The 23061-nt window shown below is 40.3% G+C and overlaps 1 protein-coding gene across 1 annotated transcript in view; it reads left to right on the top strand.

The window, feature by feature from the left end:
* Nucleotides 1–19028, top strand: part of LOC145990230 (zinc metalloproteinase nas-7-like) — a 109874-nt gene extending 90846 nt beyond the window's left edge. Inside the window, exons 2-5 of the mRNA XM_083125904.1 lie at nt 11249–11410; nt 12537–12839; nt 17570–17703; nt 18872–19028. Of these exons, the coding sequence (XP_082982030.1) occupies nt 11249–11410; nt 12537–12839; nt 17570–17703; nt 18872–18958 (686 nt within the window). The 3' untranslated portion in view covers nt 18959–19028. The remainder of the gene's footprint in view (nt 1–11248; nt 11411–12536; nt 12840–17569; nt 17704–18871) is intronic.
* The last annotated feature ends 4033 nt before the right edge of the window (nt 19029–23061 follow it).

Raw genomic sequence — 23061 nt, 5'->3', positions numbered from 1 at the left:
TTCCTACATCGGATATCAAACCGAAATTTGCAAAACGTCATCAACAAAAGCTGTTCTCCTTCATGTTCTCTAACCTCCGTGAAAGTTTGTCGGTGATTTGTGGCGACAGCATGTGTGCAGTACATATGTGTCCCGCACCTCCACCATGTTACCTGGGATCTGAGGTCACAGGGATGCTTCAATAATACATTTTAGGTAGAGCTTAATTGTACTTGTCAGTTGAACCTGCTCCGATTAAGAGGGAAGAGATATGGAAGGTTGAATTTAAAGATTATTTACGCTTGTTCATACCTGGTAGGCGAGTGATGTTCTTGTCCAGATGCTTCTTGCAGACCGAATTGTGACTGATGCCAAGTTTCGATGCCGTGACCCTTGGCTCACTGATCCGAGCGATCCCGCGCGACTCGCTGCATGCTTATGCAGCCGTAACTTCGTGTACCGTCGTCGTAGTTCTGTTAGATGTAATGTGTCGTAGAGTAATCCAAGTGTAATCAGAGACTAATGAGAGTTCGATGAGACAAATGAGACAATTGAGAGTCAAATGAGCGCGAGGTCGGGGAGCGAGCTTCCTTTTATAATCTTAGGCTTCGAAAGGGTATTACACCTTTCGAACACCCTGGATCTTGTTTAGATCCACGCATTTGCCTTTCAGTCATTACTTCACGGAAGTTACAAAGTTTGCGCATTCTTGGGATCGCTCGTTGGTATGACAATTCCAGGAAATAAACAAGCGTAAATATTCTCTTGACAAGGTTTTCTCGTATTCGTAATCTCCATATCTCTACAATATATATGTGAAACGCCCTCCCTTGCCCGGGAAAACAAATGCTACCACTCTAGATAGAGGCGGCAAAATCTCCCTCGGACAAGCGAAATAGCGTTACGGTCCAGGTTAAGTTCGTGTGTAGGAACCGGTGACCAACAGTGCATAGTGATTACCCATATCGATAAAAAACAAAGACATATATACGTTCAAATTACCACCTCTTTACCTGTAGCCGGGAAGCGGCTAGCTGCATACCTGAAAATCACGGGTAGCGACATCCGTACGAAATGATATAGCCCAAAATTAACATGAAAATAAAAAGTATATTCTATTCATAACCAACAAAAATCAATTTACTACATCTCCCCCTCTTTCACGCTCTCACTTTCATTCACACATTCAGTCCTTTCGGGGTCATCAACACAAAAAATGATACATGACATGTACAGGTTTTATGACGATAAGCCCTAATGATTGCATTCATATTTAAATTTACCTTGAATTTTTGTCTAATCAGGTCATTTGTGATTTTTGCTCCAGTGCTACTCAAATCCTAGCCAGTCCTTACTTAAGTTCACCTTTTTAAAAAGAAACTAGGTCGGCGCGGTGACAATACATTATGTGTCCGGCATAAACAAAGGCGTCTCAACGGCAATTACGCTCACGTGGGCGAACGTTTTCCTTTTACAAGACCTCATGTGGTTCCAAACATAACAATAACCTCCGTTGAGTGACGCAAACATATATAGTCTCTAGCAGGCGGGACTTAAACACTTCGCCGCGACGAGCAATTCATATTACCAGGAAAATACTTTAACAAATAATCACATATGCGACCTGACGTAGCTAGCAGCGACACAGCACTGACACATAAAAATGAACAAACCTCAAGTAGATTAAACAATTAAGTGGGCGGCGCTTTACTCTAATAGTACGCACTTTAAACAAATACAAAGGAGCACAAACAACAATGAATTTAAGATCATTAAAAAATATCACAAGAAATAAGAAAAATTGACCTGAGACGAATAAATTACAAATGACATGCGCGACGGGAGTTTGGTATGAAGTTCGAGTTGAGTGGGCGTTTTCAAAATGTTGACGAATTTCAAGGGCGTTCTCTAAATCAATCGGACCGTCACGTGCTGACATTCACACAGATGAATACATTACCATCTCTCAGCTTCCGATGTGCATCCTGGCGTCTTTATGGGCGATTGAAAACACATAGTATTCACACGAAAGGTTTCCTTGGTCGCGACGATGAAGATGCGAAGAGCGTTCATACATCTGGTTCCTCGGCTTCTCTTCCTCTCGGAATCGGTGAACGTCTCCGTGGTCTGGCGCGGTTCAGACGTCGCAACAGGGCGGTCGTTCTTAGCTCGTCGGCGTCTTCTCCGTCACCGTCGGACGATCTCACGCGTCGGGACGTCCACATGGCAGCGTTCGACATCTCTCTCTCTCTCTCTCTCCATGGCGGCTGGTAGGCATCATCGGCGTGTCGGGGCGTCAACAGGGCGGCGTTCGACGTACCACTCTCTCTCTCCGTGGCGGCTGGTAGGCATCATCGGCGTAGCTCGTCGTTTCTAGGCATGTTGTAGGCATGGGCCGTAGTCTCGTCTGACATCGGGCAAATCGAGGGCAACGCCCTCATCTCTCTTCTCCCTCTAGCCCGCCATAATTTCCGATGTTCCTCGTTTCCCAAAAACTATAAACGGCGTAAGATAATCACGGAAACACAGTCTCGCTTCAACTTCCCCCAGCGGTTGAGGTAAGCGCACTCGTGTAGACTTACTGCCTATCACACACTGGTGTTCGCAAAACACAACAAAGTCCACTGTATACGGAGAGGTAGCACGAAGGTGCTCTCGCTACAAGGATCGCGGTAAGACTGTATATCGAAAAACCATGTCCTTCGTTTTATTTGGATTTTAAAAAGGACGCTCGGCGCTCGTTGAAGGGACGCTTCCGGAGAGGTCATTCCACTTCGCTCTATTGTCTCCCAACTTGGACGGGTCGTGCTCGAAGTTTGGTTTCTGCGGATTAAGCTTCCGCCTCGCTGTCGCCCATAGCTCAATTGCAATCGGTGCCCACAAACTGATCAATTACAACCAATTTGATCTGGCATCCGTAATTGTTGCTTGATCGCGACGAAACTCCACACATCCGTCCTTGCACACATGCTGCTACGCTGGTATAAGTTTCACATGAATCTGACCGCTGTAAACCGAGATATTTAAATGGTTGTCATTACGGTCGAATTTCCTAAGCTTTAGACGCATAACGTGACCTTTCAGGTGCTCACCCTTAAGACACGCAAACGTCTCCTTCCTCCCGTCGGCTTGGCAAATCAAATATATATTCTTACAAATTAAAACACTTAACACTTTGACATCAACACATTTTTTTACCGCTACGGACATGAATAATAATAATAATGACGACGGTAAATCTGACTTTCACACACATATATATATATATGTATGTATGTGTATATATATATGCGCGCGTGCGTGTGCGAGTGCGCATTTCTGTGTCTTCAGAAAAGCTATTTACATATGCCCACCTTATAGTCACAATTACCCTTGAAATAATGAAGCAACTTAAATGAACCAAAAAAGAAATACAAATCTAGCGAAATTCAGGGAACTAAAGTTTGCCCTCCGATCCCTAACATGACAGTTGCTGCCACTTGTTGACAGTTCTGCAACTTCCAAACAAGATCATTCTTATAGCGTTCACAGCGGGTCAGGGGGGCCAACAGGGGAGGATTTTTGTGCAGGTTACGCCATCGAGATCTATTAGGGGGATATTTTCCCTTCAAATAACATAAAATTCAACATTTACCTTTTTCCAAAATATATGTAAAGATTTTACACCTTAAATGCACCATATTTAATCCATTATCTGAAGAAAACAAAGTGTTTAAGGGTATTATCGAAGCTGCGGGTGAGGGGGGGGGGAGATATCAAACTTTCACATATTAGGCCTTAATTGACATGTGGGATCTGGGGAGAATTCTGAATTAAATTTATGGGGGACAATATCCATCTCTAGGTGTTAGATTATGGCGTGTATTTTAGTTAGCAGAGATTGAGCATTACATTGAGGGTATATCCAATTTTTGTGTATTGCTATTGTCTTAGACTGTTGCGGAAATTCTGGTGTGGAGACTAAGAGTTATTTTTTGGAGGAAGCAATATCCACTCTTCAATATCAACAGTAAGTCTAATATTGATTGAGTATTAAATTTAAAGAGGAAAATAGAAAGCTCGTGATAAGGTGTTAAATCTTAGATTGTCAAGGGATTTCTGTACTGGAGAGAGAGTTCGAACATTACATTTTGGAAACTATATTTAGCGATATGGTATCCACACGTTTTCGACCCTGAACGTGCCAAAGGAGAAGCTGAAAATGACTAAGAAAGTATTGATATCCTATTAAATGAAAATTCTTGAAAGCCTGCAAAGAAATGGATACAAAATTTTCTTGATCGATTCGCTCGCAATGCTCTGTTGCCAGGATGAGTGTTTTGAGCTTTAATGAGGTGAATGTGAAGTTTTTATACTATAGCTGCATTACAAGACAAGCGATATTCTCGTTTATGATTAACAATTTTAGGAGTGGTCTTGAGTGATGAACTCCCTGTTTAGGGAGGAGGGGCAGATCAAGTATCGTGTTCAGTACAGCTACGGAAAAAGTTTCTTTCGGTAGACACGCTGTCGTAATTAAATACTTTGTGCGTATTACGATATAGTTTGAGAGCGCGAATAACATGATTTGGGGGGGGGGGCGCATGACATGATTTTGGGGGGAGCGCATGACATGATTTTGGGGGGGACGCATGATATTATTTTGATGGGGATGCGCCCTTGGCCTTGGGGGGATGGGCACCCCTGCAGCGCGTAGCGTGCGCCTTGCATTTAATTCTCGGCGACATTGTCCATGGTGTTGGGAAATGTCGGCCTGAAAGTTATGCAACACGCTAGATCAAATAGCTCACACGGCCAATTGTGCTTTTTCCCAGCTTACCCTGTCTAGAGCACTTTTCATGCGAATAATAAATCTATATATGGATGTATGTGTGTGTTTTTGTTCCAGCATAACTTTCGAACGCCTTGAATATTTTAAACCAAACTTGGTACACATATCACTTGCAATCTGGAAAGAAATGCTGTGGGAGTAAGACACCCCTGGCACCTCTAGGGGTGCGGGTGGGAAGGAGTGACATATTAAAATAATCGAAATGTCGAATCCATAGTTTTCGGAGTCGCTACGCTTATTGGTGACATTCACGATGACATTTGAGAGAGAGAGAGAGAGAGAGAGAGAGAGGGAGAGAGAGAGAGACACTTGCTTTCTCGATCACGATCAACAAGTCACAGGGGCAATCTATTAAGTACTGCGGAGTGGATTTAAGGTCGCGATGTTTCTCCCACGGACAACTTTCATAGAAGATTGGGATAAACAATTACCCGGGCGACCCCTGGCACCCGATATTTTTGTGGAATCCATAGTTTTAGGGGTCGCTAAGATGAATAGTTACACTACGAATGACGTTCAAACCCCTGGCACCCCTAGGGGTGGGGGTAGTAAGGGGTGACATGTAAAAGTAATCGAAAACGACCGATATTACAGTGGAATCCATAATTTTCGGGGTCGCTAAGATGAATAGTGACACTACGAACGCCTTTCAACTCCAAGTTCATCACCTATCGGCATGGGTGGGGGGTGAGAGGGGGTGAAAAATAAAATGTCAAAAATGGCCTACATTAGTGTCGAATCCATAGACGCTAAAATCTATGGTGAACCAACCCTTGAGCAAGCAACACTATAGTTAGGATTCATTATTTTTCTGTCTAATAGAAGATTGGGATAAATAAATACCCGGGAAACGCCGAGCAATCAGCTAGTATTTGATAAATATGGGGAATTTTCAAGAATTAATGAATGAAAAACGAAGTGAAATATTTCATGTGTGCAAGATAAAGAGAACATTATTTACCATTTCTGCGTTCTGAGTTGGGAGTTAGTGATCACAAATGTATGTAACATGTTCAAAGTCCAGAAGGTGTATAGCATTGCCTTCAAATTGCATGTGTATAACATTAAGGTGGAGGTCTTGGGCTGTTCCATTTATATTTATATCAGGTACTTAGATATATCGTTATCATCTTGGTAAAATTTATGGCTGTTAATATGTAGCAAAATCTTTCGCGATTAGATTTTAAAAGTAGAAGCATTTTTCTTTGACGTGATGATCCCAGGCAATTTCTAATCAGTTCAGGAGGCTACGTAATCCTGCAAGATAAAACTTTGATTAAAATTTCACAAATTTCTGAGTGAATGCTCTCAATGGAACTGTTTTTCGTAGATCTACTGCAGTTGTTGCCATTAGCAGAGTAGTGATTCTCACCATAACTCTTATGTCTAGTCTTACGACGGGCAGTCTACATGCTGGCAAGGGAAGTCGAGAGCGCGAAATATATCGCAGATCAACCAGACAAGAGTGGTGGCGCCGAGAGTTACGACGTCGAAGGAGGAGGGGCTTCGCGCACCTCGTTCTACAGTGTGCGTCAAGCTTTATGCGGGTACAAGTCCGGAAAAATTTCGACCTTAGAATACCCACCCCCGGAATCGAACACAGGGTCTCCCACGTGGCAGTCAGATGCCCTACCGTCTAGAGTACCTTCGGCTCTTCAATGTGCTCACAGTCATGTATCCTTATTTTTGTGTTTCTACGAGTATTGCATTTGCTTGATCCGATTGCAATGTACACATTTTACCAGACAGATGGAAGAAAAGCATTTAACCGATAAAACTGAGCAGTGTACTTTGAAGGAAGAGAGAAAAATTAAAAAAAAAAGATTTGATTTCATTGATGCGATGCATGGATGAAAAGAAAAGCCAACTGAAATTATACCAAATCAATAAGTCACACCATTGACAAGATTTGAGAGAAAAGTTAATTGATCAACTTGTGATCTGAACTAGACTAAGTAGTCCATGAGCCAGGACCTCAAATTTGGGCGATCGATACCACACAGGGGGATAGGTTCTCTTCTGATTTTTTTTTCAATGTGTGGATGCCTGGAACTGGAAATGTCTGATAGAATCTCATAACCCTTTGCTTTTTATATAATATTATTGAATTAGTAACTATAGCCGAAAAATAATGTTTTTTCATATTTTTTTAAAAAGATATAAATTGATCACAATATTTGAATAAATAAATTATATTTCATCAGACTTATTAAATTCAATATTATTTTATAATAATTATAACTATTAAGTGTAATAATATTAATATAATCCTTATAATAATAATAAAACTTTATTATATTGCTTATATACTGACATGAATTAAATACATAAGTTTCACTTACAATTTTAAATAATAATAGTAGCTAAATCTTAAATATGCATGTATGTTATAATTTAACACATACAAGATTTTAAGATTTTATTATTTACAATCATGATCTTCTGAATAGGCGTCATCACTCATTGATTATCACATGCGGGTAGTCTGCCCTTTTCAGTGCAATTGATGTTATTTAGACAGAAGACGTAGTTTGTAGTTTCTAATGAATTGGTTGGTTGATTGATTTGGTGTTTCAAGTCCACGTTTTGCACAGTAAGCGTAATTGGGATTGGACCTACAGTTTAAAGTGAGATCCGAACCACTATGTGCCTCCACCGACTATCGAACCTGCTACCCCTTGATTATAAGGCGGTGACGCTACCACTGCACCACTGGGGAGACAGTTTCTAATGGAGTTGCAAGCTAGTAGATCTGACAGAATTTAAGCGGCTGACTGACCAGCTCCTCTGCTTTATCTTTTTTTTCCCACTTGGTCTTATGTTCTCGGATCATTCAGAAGACTTCTCTTGCTTATAGCGGATTCGGACGTTAAGCTTGTTTCTTGCAAGTTGATAAATGTCTGTCTTACCCTTCTTTACACAGAATTGACGATATGTCATGTCATTCACACAATGTACGGAAAATTTTGAAGCATACAGTAAGCACGAGGACTACAGTTTGCTCATTAGTATTTAATTGAGATCCCATTGATCTCCGAGGGTGCGAAAATATTTCCTGTGTTTGTCTGTTGGCAGGAAGGATGCAAATGCATATGGGGATTTGTCATATCTCGACAAACATTTTTAATAAGAATTGAAGCTATTTTCTTAATGTCAAGAACCAACATGGGTCATTTAGTACTATATTTTAGAAACAATTTAACCATGATTCGTTCAAGGAATCTCAAACACACAATACACACATCCGTGTCATCTGAGCCTCTCATTACGGCTTCATAACCCTCATTAGCAGCGGCAGTATTCACCAACAAATTACCATCTCTTCTTCATATTTACTGTTGAGATTGAGCACTTTGGGGTTCTCTTTAGATGTGATGTTCCATCATGTATCTCCACAGTTCGCTAAGTGTTTTATTCAAAAGATTTACAAAATGCTCTGGTTTCATACATTCGTTAACATGAAATGCAATTAGAGTCGTTTTATTCATTACGTGACTTAGGAATTTCCTTCACTTTCTGACAATCTGGGAAGATTAAATGCTCTGTGACTGGTGCCCGAGTTCTTCCCTTGTGATTATCCGTTTGGTGTTCTTCATAGACGCCTCATTGTAGGTATTAGACAGACATCGATTCTTGGACTATTATTTCCTTCAGGAAAGCAATGGTAAGGCAGATAAACCTCTTCTTCCTCTTCTTTTACTCTCTGAATAAGAGCCATATCATCAATCGCCATGGCTGAATTTCCAGATATTTCATCAGGAGGAATAATATTTTTCTGCAAGTATGTCTCTAATGCTCATGATAATGATTCTAAGAGAAAGACATTTGAAGATTTCAATTCTGTGCTGCCACAATAATTCGACCAAATAGTGTCTTGTCTGATAATTAACCTGCCATAACTATCCACCGCCTTCTTCTTTGATCAAGAGAGGAACAGAAAGAACTAGACAAAAACCATGTACAGCCGATGTTTATGCAACTGAAGGAACATTCAGAGAACAGATAGAGTAGAGTATGTATTAGTACAGGTAACAGAAATACCCTACAGTCGCTTGAACCAATGCTCACATGATCTATGTCACTATAGAGCAATATGTACACCAAAAGAACAATTCAGAAACGTACATGGTCACAGCTGTAACTCACCCCCAGTATGGTGTGTGATCTCGAACGGCCAACACCGCTGCATATCTGTGTGGCATGGACTCGATGAGGTGATTGAGAGATTGGAGGATTCCTCGCCACTTTTCACTTTGAGCAATTTCAGCTCTGGAAGAGTTGAGGGAGGTGCCATCCTACCTACAATGCGTCTGCCAAGTGCATCCCAGACATTCTCTTAGGGACTTAAGTCCAGTAATCACAGTGGCCACTCCATACTCCGATTTCCCTCGTCCTCTGGCACTTTGTGCACTAACAGAACTCTGTGAGGACGAGCATTATAGCCGATGAAAAGGAAACGATCACCTATTGCATCTGCGCCCGGCATGGCAAGAGGTCTGAGGTTCTCGTTTCCATATCTAAGGGCCTTCAAACTGCCATTTTGGATGACGTGGAGGTCCGTACGTCCCAAAATTTTGATTCCAACCCACAAAATCATTCCACCACTTCCATTTTAGAATGTTTCTTGAACAAAAACAGGATTATACCGTGTTCCACATTTCCTGCAGATTAGGCACGTCTATTGTAAGGCTGTGGGCCGAATCGCGACTCATCGGAGAACGCCGCTGAACTCTGTTCATTGTGGCCCCAATTGCGATGTTCCTCAGCCACGTTTCTACGGATTGAAAGCTGTACGGTGATTAACCACATACCATGAGTCTATATGCATAGAGGCCATCTTTAAGAAGGTGATTGCAGACAGTTTGAGATGACGCCTGTGCCCTCTTGCTGTGAGAATGACATGTTGTAGTTTCGCTGTCTTCTGTTCCAATCGGTTCTTAACAAGAGGTATCCGTTGTCTCTTGGTGTTGTTGCTGGCGGACGGCCTTGACCTTGCCTTCGTCACACATTTCCCGTTGTTTGGAACCGAATCTACAGGCGAGAAATGTAATTTTGAGACACTCCAAGGGCTACAGATACCTCCCGCTGTCTGTCCAGCTTCCATCCTTCCTATGGCTCGCCACGCCGTTGATTCAGGTAAATCGCACTTTAGAGGCATTGCACCACTTGCAAACGTTTCTCAATGAACTCTTACACTGTAATTGGACTGCTACTGTCATTCTCACAGCTGCGCACTTCAGTGGTTAATTTGGAGATATCGGCATTAATGATGGGAAATTAGCCAATTGACTCCAGTAATTGTGTTAAATATCATCCAACTAGTCAATTAAATTATTAAAATATTCACATATTTTAATTAGTGTTATTATTATAATCTTAATTATTATCATCATTATTATTAATTTAGATCAGAATTAATGTAATTGTCATTTCTAATAGTAAAAGTCAAAATATTAAAACTTATCAAAACTTTCCATTTACAACAAGGTTATATGGGGAGTGGAGTGATAACACGTAGAAGGCAAAGAGTAATGACATGTTATCACACATTTTCCATCTCTAGGCATCCCAACCTTACCAAAAAATCATATTCGAACCCTTCCCCCGAGTGGTACCGACAACTTGCCTGGCTCATGGCTTAAAGATTTCACGTGGTAAAGTGTAAGGTATACGCAGTGGCCAGGCACGTAGCCAGGGGAAGGGCCGCGAAATCCTACAAATATTTTATTTAAATGCTTATTTTATTATTAATGCCAGAAATAAAGTAATAACTACGGTAAAAAGTAGATTATATCGAAACAATTTGAGTGTATTATAGAGGAAAGAGGTTCTATTTTTATATTCTAGCATTTAATCTAAAGAATGAATGGATGGATACACAGCTTCCAAAACTTATACTTTTCTTTCTGAGAGGTCACAGAATATAAACTTTATGAGTAAAATTTACCACTAACGTTTGTATAAAAGTTAATAACAAAATACAATAACTATGATTTTCAGTACACTAAGTGTACAAAATACAAGAAAAATAATGGACGACAATTGTGTTAGACATTCACTGATAAGGTCGATCGAGTAGCAAAATCTGTCCATTTAAACAATAAATTTGGATTGAAATTGGTGTATTTTTAATAACTTATTGTTGTAAATTAACAACAATTATTATTGTCATTGTTATTTGTACTAATCAAGTTTTATCTATGGCCTGCCGTGCTCTACAAATATTTCTGGTAAGGGATGAGCCCTCCCCAAATAATATTCTGACTACAGGCTTGGCAGTGGCAGCTTGTTGTCTACGTCTACTTTAGCCTCGCGTCCAGAGGAAGCGCTGCTACCACACGCAGTTGCTCACATTATTTTTTTAACAAGTGTCTCATTAAGGGAGTTATAAAACACCATGAAGAAATTTCGTAATGCTTTTACCTTTTCTTCCAACAGAGAAAGCTGCCAAATGGAAGCCGGGTGATGCTGGGCCTCAGCCCTGGGAGGTGAGCGGTCAGTTCCAGGGAGACATTCTTCTGGAAGCAAGAAATGGGCTGGTGGAAGATCACTTCCGGTGGCCGAATGCAACCATCCCCTACTACATCCCATCCGAATTTAGTAAGTCCACTCAATTATTCATACGTTCATGTTCTCTTATTTTTATTGGATAGTAAAATTGTTATAGCCAAATTCATTTTCATCACAAATGAATATATTTCTACATCGCATACTTTCAGAGTTTTTATCTCAGCGTTAATCGTGACTGTGTTACAGTGGTGTAAGTCACTTTTTAAAAAAAGAGACTTAGACACAGAAACCGGATCGAGATGAGTCAATCTGTTAACAGAAAACTTGAAGTAAGTCAGAGATTCATTCAACTGTCAACAGACGACAGTTTAAGGTCTAGTGAACAAGGAAAGAGCTGTTGTGCAAACTGTTTGATTTCATGATGAATAGGGAAACTGTACATAGCGATAGCAGAGACTTAATATTTAACGTTGTTGAATTTTTGGAGGGTTAGCTACAAAGCCTGTAGCAACTGCAGCAATATATGGATACGGCGTAAGGGAAGGAAAAATTCTGAACTACGAAGCAGGGCAGTGTGGACTGAGTGAGAACTGTAATTTTCTTTAAGATTTATTATTCTCTTTATTTTGCTTGATTTTCTTGTTTCGATCAGTCTGTCATTAGAAATAAACAACGGCTAGATGGATTGCAATTGATTTCCTCCATGTGGTAGTTGGATCGGCTTCTTTGGTGTACGCCAATGTTATTATTATCCTTGTTCAATAATATCAGCGGGGCGGAGGAGGAAGTTTTTGTGAAATACTTTGCAAATCGACAATAGTATTAATATTGTGGATGGGTATTTTATGTCTTAAGTGATTTTGTAAGATTATCGATGCTGAATTACATATTGTACAATAACATCGCTCTTCTCGTGATTGGCTGGATAATTTCCGAAATATTTGAAATTTGTAAAAAATCAGTGTTAAAAAAATCATGAAATATAACTCTGTCATAGCCTCATTTTCAGTGAAAAGTGATCGAAACTTGGGTTGCCAATATATTAAGCATCCTTATGTACGCAAAAACGGGTGCGAGTATTTCTTCTCGACGCGAGACTAAAGTGTACACCCATAGACCACGAGCCGCCACTGCTCTGTATTAGAATTAGTATCAAAATTAGACTTCCTCATAATATTACTTGACTAATGAATTCTTTCATATTCTCTTTCATAAGCTGCCGAACAGAAAACGCTCATCAAGGAAGCATTTGAGGAGTACCACAATACCACCTGCATAACATTCAGACCTTACAGATACGAAGACGAGGCGTACATTTACATAACACAGAAGCCCTCCGGTTGTTGGAGCGAGGTCGGAAAAACCAAAGGCGGGCAGCTGGTGAACCTGGACGTAAGTAGCTGCCTCTACCATGGAACCATATTGCACGAACTCATGCACGCCGTTGGCTTCTGGCACGAGCACATGCGCTCAGACAGAGATGACTACGTGACTATTCACTGGGAGAATATTGATGATGGTAAGTTGTGTTCCATAGAATAACAAAGTTAGACAGAAATTGTTGCAGTAGGAAATTGGTGAACGAAGTTAAAACCCACTCTATTAGGGATAGAGGCTCAACAATGACAGCTGCAGAGCTGCAGAAGCACCAGTTTAATGATGAGGATATTATGCACGGAAATTTACTTAATATGGGTTCAAAGCAAGCACAAAATCTTAAGTTATGAATATATATAGGGTGTCGGATATTGTATCTACCAATATCAGTTGGGGGCCTCCCGATGGCGCAGTGGTAGCGTCGTCGCCTTGTAATCAAGGGGTCCCGGGTTCGATACCCGGTGGAGACACAAGTGGTTCGGATCCCACTTTAAACTGTAGGTCCAATCCCAATTAGCCTTACTGTTCATAAAGTGGACTTAAAACAACAAATCAATCAATATCAGTTGGCAACCTTGTTGGGACGGAGATGCGCATGCGCAGAAATCACCCATGCTTAGTCAGCTCCAAGTCTCGCAATCAGCCTGCCATGGAACGTTCTACTGTTCAAGCACAAATAATGGCAGTAAAAGCGTTCATCCGGACGGGATTAATTCAGGAGGCAGCACTGAGACGATGGTCCAATAAGGGTGGTCATCAACCTGTGCTAGAGCATCACAACATGACACGACGGGTCAGACAAAAGAAATCCAGTGGCAGCGTCCAGAAACAGAAGTCTCCAGGTCGGAGGAGGCGTATTCTCTGGCATCCTGATGCTTCTCAGTACAGTGCCTGATCCGTTTATTGAATGGAACCCGTTCGGATGAACTCCTCCACTTTCACTATTTGAGTCTGAACATGCGAGACTTGCAGCTCCCTAAGCATGGAGACTTCTGTTCCAACAGGGTTGCCAACTGATATTGCTAGATCCGTTGTGTCTGTTTTCCGCAATGTGAGAATCGTGAATTGAACTTTGTAATCAGCACAATTCCTTCCCAAAAGCAAGAGTGTGAACTCACATACACTATAAGGCTTTGTGGGATTTCAGTTGCGTGCTATTCATATGGGTTTGTGAATGACCTTTCATTACATTCAACTTATCACAATCCATCTTCATCTTCGCAATTAGCCAAACGTGCGGCAAAAGCGAAATGAAATAAAGCACATCAATTAATCAAATTACATTTGCAACCGATTCCATATAATTCAATTCTCCTTTTTGATAGTCACAACACATATGGAACCTATGATTAAATCAAGAAGATTTAGGTAGGCAGCCATGGGGCAGGAATGGAAGAGGAAATAAAATTTTACAGGATTCTTGTTCTTGACCTGATGGAAAGAGACCTATAGGAAGGCCAAAACGAAGATGTAAGGGTAACATTGAGATGGACTTAAAAGATTGCTCTTTCCCAGGATAGGGACAGATGGAAGGCTTATGTTGCTGCAGTCATAAACCTTCGTGTTTAGGAAGGTTAGAGAGAGAGAGAGACAGATGTTGAAAAGTAGAGTCGCGGTGGTCTAGTCCGTAGGGTGCCTTACTGCCACTCGAGAGACCCGGGTTCGAATCATGTGGTGGGTGATCTAAGGTTCTATTTTTCCGACATTGTCCCCGCAGGAAGCTGCTCTGGGGCTCCCTCAGCTTCAAATCAATGGGTATCTTTCGGGGGAAGTATAGTGCTGATCACATAATCTACAAAATTGTCGAGATCGAGAATGTGTGGGCATTACCCTCACATCCCATAAATGTGCCTTCATAGCACGGTGCTATATGCACGGTGAACTTTAGAAAATGTTGAATAAATATTGCACAGATATACAGGTGTTGCAAAATACCTGTTACAACGCTTGGGAGGTGATTCTACAAGTAAAAACAAGGAAAAAATGTCATGTGAAAAAATGTCGAAATCGGCACCGTTTTCGAGTGACAGGCGTGCGAAAATCGCCTCACACCATGTGTAAAGTACAATAACTCAAGAAGGAAGAAATATATCAATGTCGGAATAAAATAATACAAACAAAATCGTACCTGGTGAATACAATGGTGCATCAATTGAGGCCCAGTGTAAATTGCGCAAGGGGACTCTCAAAGAAAGTGGGGAATCCCCTGATGGAAAATACAAGAAATTTACTACTATCTTCTACATAATGTTGAGATCGGAATGTAGCCAGTAAAAAATGGCGACGTATGTCCACATGTCCCACTACTGCTGGGACACCGTCCCACACCCAGGAAATAGGAAAATAACTGCAAATCTCCTGTTGTACACGGTTCACATTGCGGTTCGAAGAAAAGAAACCAATTTGTCGCATGTCTCACTACTGCTGGGACACCATCCCAAATGGAAAAAAATACTGGAAAATCATAAAAAAAAGTTTTCAATCCCTTAATGTTGACACACTACTTTGCAGTACGAAAAACAAAAGTTAAACAATGGCCACATGTCGTTAGGCTGTACATATACTACAAGAGAGCTCCCCAAAGAAAGTGGGTAATCCTCGAAGGAATGAAGACGGAGAATGGCGAGAAAACGCACACAATGGCATGTAACATTTCCAGGCACAGCACATCTGGAAGGGATTCCACTGAGAAGCGCACAACCTCCGCACATGCAGATCGACGGTATGAAGTACAGCGATATCCAGCATCTTCACTCGTACCTTTCACTAAAGGACACTATGTGGTGCTGATAGGGGCTCACACAAACACCGGTATACTCAGAGACGTTGTTGAAAATGTCCGCCATTGACTTCAAGACAAAGATGGCATCGGCGAAGCACTGATTGTCTGGTACGTGCAAATACCTCTGGCATGTCACCAATTGTCCCAGCAGCGGCACTAACACGAGCAACGAGATCCTCAGCACTTTCCACAGGGGTTTCATACACGAGCCTTTTCATTTCTCCCCACACAAAGAAATCCAGTGGTGTGAGGTCGGGGGAACGAGGTGGCCACGGTAAAGGTCCACCCCTGCCAATCCAACGATCGCCGAAAATATCGTTGAGTAAGGCTCTGGCTCCCCGGTCGAAATGTGCGGGGGCGCCGTCGTGTTGAAACCAGATACGTTGTCTACCTGCCAGTGGCACGTTTTCCAAAAGTTCAGGTAATACGTCATGTAGAAACACCCGATAATTCCCACCACACAAAGTAGATGGCAAAATGTACGGGCCTATCAAGTGGTCACCTACTACGCCACACCACACATTCACTGCGAACCTATGTTGATGATGGCGCACAATGATTGCATGCGGATTGTCCATATCCCAGACGTGGCTGTTGTGGCTATTGAACATGCCGTCCCTGGTGAACATTGCCTCATCGGTCCACAAAACTATTGTTGGGAACTCTGGAATGGAAAGAGTTTGTTGCACGTACCATTGGCAGAAATCCATGCGTAGGGGAAAGTCCGTGGGCAGTATGTGGTGCACCTTATGCAATTTGTATGGGTGCAATCCCTCCTCTCGAAGAACGCGGAACACATTGCTATGGTGGGTTTGTTGAGTACGAGCAATGACACGTGTGCTGGTGTCAGGACGGTCTCGTATCGCGTCCAACACGTCCTCTTCAAATTGCACAGTGCGCACAGTGCGGGGTCTTCCACAATCCCACCTACGGGGTAGTAGAGATCCAGTTTCACGCAGTCGAGCATCAAGTCTTTGAAAGAGTGCATGTGCTGGTAATCGCCTATTGGGAAAACGTTCGTGATACAAACGACGTGCTTCACGGCTGTTTCGGTTTTCCTCTCCATAAACGAGATGCATATCAGCAAGCTCGTGGGTAGAGTACTCCACCATTGTCTTGTTCGAGAACTGCCCAGAAACAGGGGCACTTTCCCTCCGAGTGACGGATCACAACTACCGTGATTAGCACCCACGTAATGTCACACAGGTGTCCACGCAGTTGTTGCAAACCGAGAAAGAACACGGGAATACGTACTCTACGTACAGTATTCCTTAGCGCAATTCAACCATACACACACGCCAGACTAAACTCCACGCTGCGAGACGCAGAACAAGACAGGAAAAACAACGGTCGACTACAGTCTCTACGTAGTATCCACCAACACTAATACGTAACAGGTGACCTACACTCACAGCGCCTCTAGTGGAGCTTTCTGTACCAATTAGCTGAAATCAATCTGAGCGTAATTTGACGGCATAGCGTCATTTTCGAGTGAATTTCCTATTTCCCGAGTGTGGGACGGTGTCCCAGCAGTAGTGGGACATGTGGACATACGTCGTCATTTTTTACTGCCTACATTCCGATCTCAACATTATGTAGAAAATAGTAGTAAATTTCCTATATTTTCCATCGGGATTCCCCACTTTCTTTGAGAGTCACCTTGCGCAATTTACACTGGGCCTCAATTGCTGCACCATTGTATTCGTCAGGCACGATTTTGTTTGTATTATTTTATTCCGACATTGATATCTTTCTTCCTTCTTGAGTTATTGTACTTTACGCATGGTGTGAGGCGATTTTCGCACGCCTGTCACTCGCAAACGGTGCCGATTTCGACATTTTTTCACATGACATTTTTTCCTCGTTTTTACTTGTCGAACCACCTCCCAAGCGTTGTAACAGGTATTTTGCAACACCCTGTATATATATATATATATATATATATATATGTACCTAGGCATATATAAGAGTTTCTGTTAGTATACTAATATAATAGAAATGTAATGGGTAGGAAAATTTTGAAGTGAACGTTTCCATTAATATACATGGAATGACCGAACCATGAAACTTCCGTTTTTCTGTCTTTGCAGAATATGCTTATGCATTTGAGAAGTATGGTCCGGAGAAGGTACATCATTTTGGAGTGGATTACGACTACAACAGCGTCATGCATTATGACAGATACGCTTTCTCAAAAAATGGCGAACCAACAATTTCTGCAAAGGTTAGTTACAAGTTACTCTATTAATAGGCGGATTACATCAAAGAAATATTTCTTTTGAAACTAATTTTATTGTAAAAGCAATTAATTAAATATTTATGTAAATACGTTTAAGTAATTTTAATAATATGGGATAACCGCATAAATGTATCTTATTTTAACTGCTTGGAATGAGAAGAAGTTATTATAAGATATATAACTTTATTCTGGTATTTTTACGAAAATTAGAAAATTTAAGAGAATATTGGTTCTGTAGTTAGGCCAGTGGTATTCTTGGCAGTGTGTGGCCAATTTTGGCTCCCTGGTGAAATGATCAATTATTTACACCTCATTTGTTACAGGATTCTTACCAGTCACAAGAGTTCACATTATCCCTCTGGATAGGCTAGTTTAACCATTTCGCTCAAACAGATTCCAGCTTAATTGTTTCACGCTTATGTTGCTTTAACGCTTAATCCCGTCAATAATTGTTCCTATCATGCTTCTATTTTCGATTTTAACTCTGATTATGGATTTTCTCTCTTGCGCTTGTTTCGGTGTTGTACATGACTTCCATACCCAACGACGTCACGATGCTTCTCCGTCACCAAGGTATGTTCGTAGCAAGTTTCATTACATTAGACCAACAGTTTGATTTTTACAAGCAAGAATCAGGAGCCTCGAGCAAGTGAATGTATGTCCCACTTGCACTTGTGTCTTGCATAGCAATTCATTCCACTTCGCCTTTAATAATTATTAATTTAAATTTAACACATGTTCCTTTGCGTTTTTTCCGTATGCATATCTTCTGTTTTTCTCTTAATCCAGTGTTACATTTCGTGGTTATTGCACTTCTTTCTTTTTTCATACAATCACACGCAAACTATGAAACTTTTTTATCACATGAAAGTACCTCCCAACCGTTTTAAGGAAACTCTTGCAGAGTACGTATTTAGGCATGACTTTCATACCAATTTTTTTTTAAATTTTATTTCAACGTAAAATATATTTGTATGTTGTAAGTTGTTTTATTCGTGTATTTTATTATTAGCCTACACCATGTTTATTTTAAAAAATCGAGTTTAAAAGTTATTTTCAGAGAAAGTTTCAGAATATTACATGTAAATTACTTAATATTTTTTCGTGCAAATTTAAATACTTTTTGTACATTATTGTTTTTATCTTTATTTAGGATCCAGATCAGGATATTGCTTATTATCAGCCACACCTCACAGAAAAGGATATCAAGAAAATACAATTTATGTACAAATGTAACTAAACACAAACAATGTAATTATTTTTCCATGTATAACAATGTTAGTTCCGTTTAACTAAAATATTCTCATGAATTTTTTAATGAAAATATTTTCATTCTGTGTTATATACCAAAAGAAAGCAGATTGCAATTGTACTTATAAATGCAAAATATTGTAATTGTAAAATATGTAGAATTATATATCGTTACGAATCATTCCTTCCCATCTATTTAGTGTTTCGACGCCTTTCTCTCCACCAAAAATGTCATAGATTTCTTCAAAAAATGTCAAAGGAAAGCACGGTGAATAGGGAAGAGCAGTGTAAATCCACATTTCATATTTACTTTTTGTAATATCTTTGGTTCTATAGTTACTACACAACTTTTCCGTCACTCTTGAAATGTTCTCATAGTGTTCGGTTCAGTAGACTGAATGAATCGTCGTAATGAGTATGAATCACATCGAATTTATGTGCGTTTGTGTATATTGTTTGTTTAATTGTTCCCTTTATGCACAGATATGGTAATCTGTACTGGACTTACAGCTTAAAGTTGGGTCCCAACAACTGTAGAATGTGCCTCGTTGGGATATCCAACCAGGGACACGTTTATGTAAGGTTCAGCTAATGGTAGTTTATCAAGTTGTAAAAAAAAGGAAGCCTTGTAATGAAGGGGACCCGGGTTCGATACCCGGTCGAGGCACTTTAAACTATAGGTTGAGTCCCGATTACCCTTACTGTGCATAAAGTGGACTTAAAACAGCAAATCAATCAATCAATGTTAAGCGGGGAGCCCGAGTTGTGCTCGGGCATTTGAATTTGGCGGCTTTTTGTGCATTTCAGATCCAGTCAATGTTGCCGTAGAGGGGAATTATTTTCTTTAAATGGATATACAGTAGTACATACATAGATACATTTCGTTTTGTACAGTTTGCTTGAATGTTTGTGTGTTCATTCCCCTTTCTCTCATTTACAAAACATGTAATCTTATATTGTTATAACGTTGTTCAGAGCCATGTGCCCTCTGGGACAGGGGCTTGCTTACTGGTGCTTCCTGAACTGGGGTCTAAGATTCAACATACGATTTACTTTAAATTCTCTCCTTGACAATGTAGTGAGAAAGTTTACTTTAAATTATGTGTGCAGTAGTTTCAATTCCCATTTAGGTTTAAGTTACACACATTCTCTCTCTCTCTCTCTCCACCTCTTTCTCTCTCTCCCCTTGACAATGTAGTGATACAATTTACTTTAAATTATGTGTGCAGTAGTTTCAATTCCCTTTTAGGTTAAAGTTACACACACACTCTCTTTCTCACTATCTGTCTCTCTCTCTCTCTCTCTCTCTCTCTCTCCCTCCCCCCCCCCCCTTGAAAATATAGTGAGAAAGCTTGCTTTAAATTATGTGTGCAGTAGTTTTAATTTCCATTTAGGTTAAAGTTACACACACACACACTCTCTCTCTCTCTCTCTCTCTCTCTCTGTCTCTCTCTCTATCTCTCCTTGAAAATGTAGTGAGAAAGTTTGCTTTAAATTATGTGTGCAGTAGTTTCAATTCCCATTTAGGTTTAAGTTACACATACTCTCTCTTTCTCTCTCTCTCTCTCTCTCTCTCTCTCTCTCTCTATCTCTATGTCTCTCTCAATCTCTCTCTCTAACTCTATCTCTCTTTATCTCCAAAACAACTGCGCATAGGATTCAGTATAGTATACACAACAATACCCGAGAACAATTCGCGTTACCCGATCTGAAGTTGGAATAAACTTTCCTGCCCAAACCTAGCTCGGGCAACCCGCTTAACGTTACACATTGCAACCCCGAACATAGCTAGGGTAACCCGCTTGTAAGTCCATTTATAAAATCGAAACATCCACTTAAGGTGTTAAAAAGGAAAAACTGAGAAACCCTTACTCGCCCTCTTCACCCGCATACAATCAGGAGTGTCGTGTTTAAATTTTAGTATTTCATGGAATATAACGCATCTAAAATTAACTGTAAGTCAATTTATATATGTAAGCCATGGGAGATGTCTTACAGAGGATAATGTGGGGTGAGAATCACATATTTGTCCACCCTCATCTTTCTAGACTGAAAACGCCGTATTTTTTATTCTTATTCTTATTATATTGCATTCACGAATCAAGGACGTTTCGTCGTGCAATCTTCCTCGAAAGCCGAACTAAAGAGATGTTGTTTTGCTGGTTCTCAGTTGTACCATTGGGGTGTTCTTTTTACGGAGGAGTTTCCTTTCACCTTTTGCACTGAGACATTTCCTTCGGAATATAAGTTTATCTGAAAATGATTATTTATATTAAATCAAGATTTCAGCGGATTATATACATGTGTGGGACAAATAACATATTACATGTTTATTTATTTACTTTATTATTTATGCATCGTGATATTTTACGGATTATGTGCGTATGCAGATATGAATGTGTGTGTGGAGTAATTTGCCCGAAGTTGACAAAAATTAGCAACCAGAAAGGAATTTTCACTTCAAATAGATTATTAACGATTATTTTAATTTGAACTATGAAGACATTATGCCATAATATTCCCTATCTACATTGCGTGTGTAGCGTTTAAAAAGGACCGGTCTCATAAAAATACACACGATCCAAAGAAACGAAATTTCTATCTATAAACAAATAAACTTGGCTCAAATATCCTAGAATATCGGATACTGATTTCGGCGAGTCGGACTTCTATCTGGCTATCATTCACCCTCATCGTTGCGATTTGTTCATGTGGAAGAAAAACAATGTTTAATTGTAAAAAATAAAAAGAACTTGAGCCACACACACGAGGCATTTTTCAATAATAGCTCCTCCTACAACCTGCACACAGTTTGTGGAAATAGGTTCCCAGGTTCGTTCCCTCGTACGAAGACATGAATAACTAACTGATCACATTATGATTATGATCACTTAAAATTAGCATATCTGCACAAAGTGTACTTTTTAAAAAAAAAATCTCATGCACTATTAGATACACGTTATTTGCGTATTATGTTGAATGAATTCTGTGCATATCTGGGCGCTGCACAGTGGGCCAGAATTCTGAAAATGGGGACAAATGTCTGATTTGGTGAATAGAGATACTTTACACATAAAATGATTGAAATCAGGCACGTATCCAGAGGGGGGCTTAGGGGGCTCGAGCCCCCCTCCGAAAGTTTTAGGTTTACACTAGATAAAATGAGGTTTTTGGTTTCTTGTGGTGTGAAATAAAATAATGTGACAACAATTTAAGGAAATAAATAATTATCGAGGAAAGACGGAGAATGTTCCGTAACCCTGTTATTGATAATAGCACGTATCCAAGATGTGGCACAAGGGGCTCGACCCTCTCCCCAGGAAATTTTTCAGTTTACGTTAGATAAAATTAGGTTTTTGGCTTCTTGAATAATGTGAAAATAATGTAAGGAGAGAAATAATTATCGAGGCAAGATGGAGCATGTTTATACTCCTGTTATTGTTAATAGCACGTATCCAAGGTGGGGATGAGGCGGCTCTCGCCCCCTCTCAGGAAATTTTTCAATTTACACTGGATAAAATTAGATTTTTGGCGTCTTGAATAATGTAAAGATAATAAATTTATAAATCTGAGAGAAACAATTATCGAGACAAGACAGAGAGCGTTCTATAACCTTATTATTGTCAATAGCACGCATCCAAGGTGGGAATCAGGAGGCTCGAGCCCCCCTTCAGGATTTTTTTCTGTTTACACTAGATAAAATTAGGATTTTGGCTTCTTGAATAATGTGATGATAATTTGAAAGAAATAATTATCGAGACAAGACGGAGAATGTTCTATAATCCTATTATTGTTAATAGCACGTATCCAAGATGGAGTTGAGGTTGCTCGAGCCCCCCCCCCAGGAAATTTTCTATTTTACACTAGATAAAATTAGGTTTTTGGCTTTTTTGAATAATGTGACGATGATTTAAGGAGATAGAAAATTATCGAGGCAAGACGGAGAATGTTCTATAACCCTGATGTTGATAATATTGCACGTAAACTTTTCTTACGCTTTCGGTGTTGTAGTAGCGCACTTGAGCACTATGTAGAGACTTGTCAGCATTTGGAAGCTGCACAACAAAGGTAGCGCCACATGTAGGGCGATTC

The sequence above is a fragment of the Lepisma saccharinum genome, chromosome 7 (genome assembly GCF_977018435.1).
Source record: "Lepisma saccharinum chromosome 7, izLepSacc3.1, whole genome shotgun sequence".
NCBI classification, from domain to species: domain Eukaryota; kingdom Metazoa; phylum Arthropoda; class Insecta; order Zygentoma; family Lepismatidae; genus Lepisma; species Lepisma saccharinum.
This window is presented reverse-complemented; position numbering and strand designations above follow the sequence as displayed.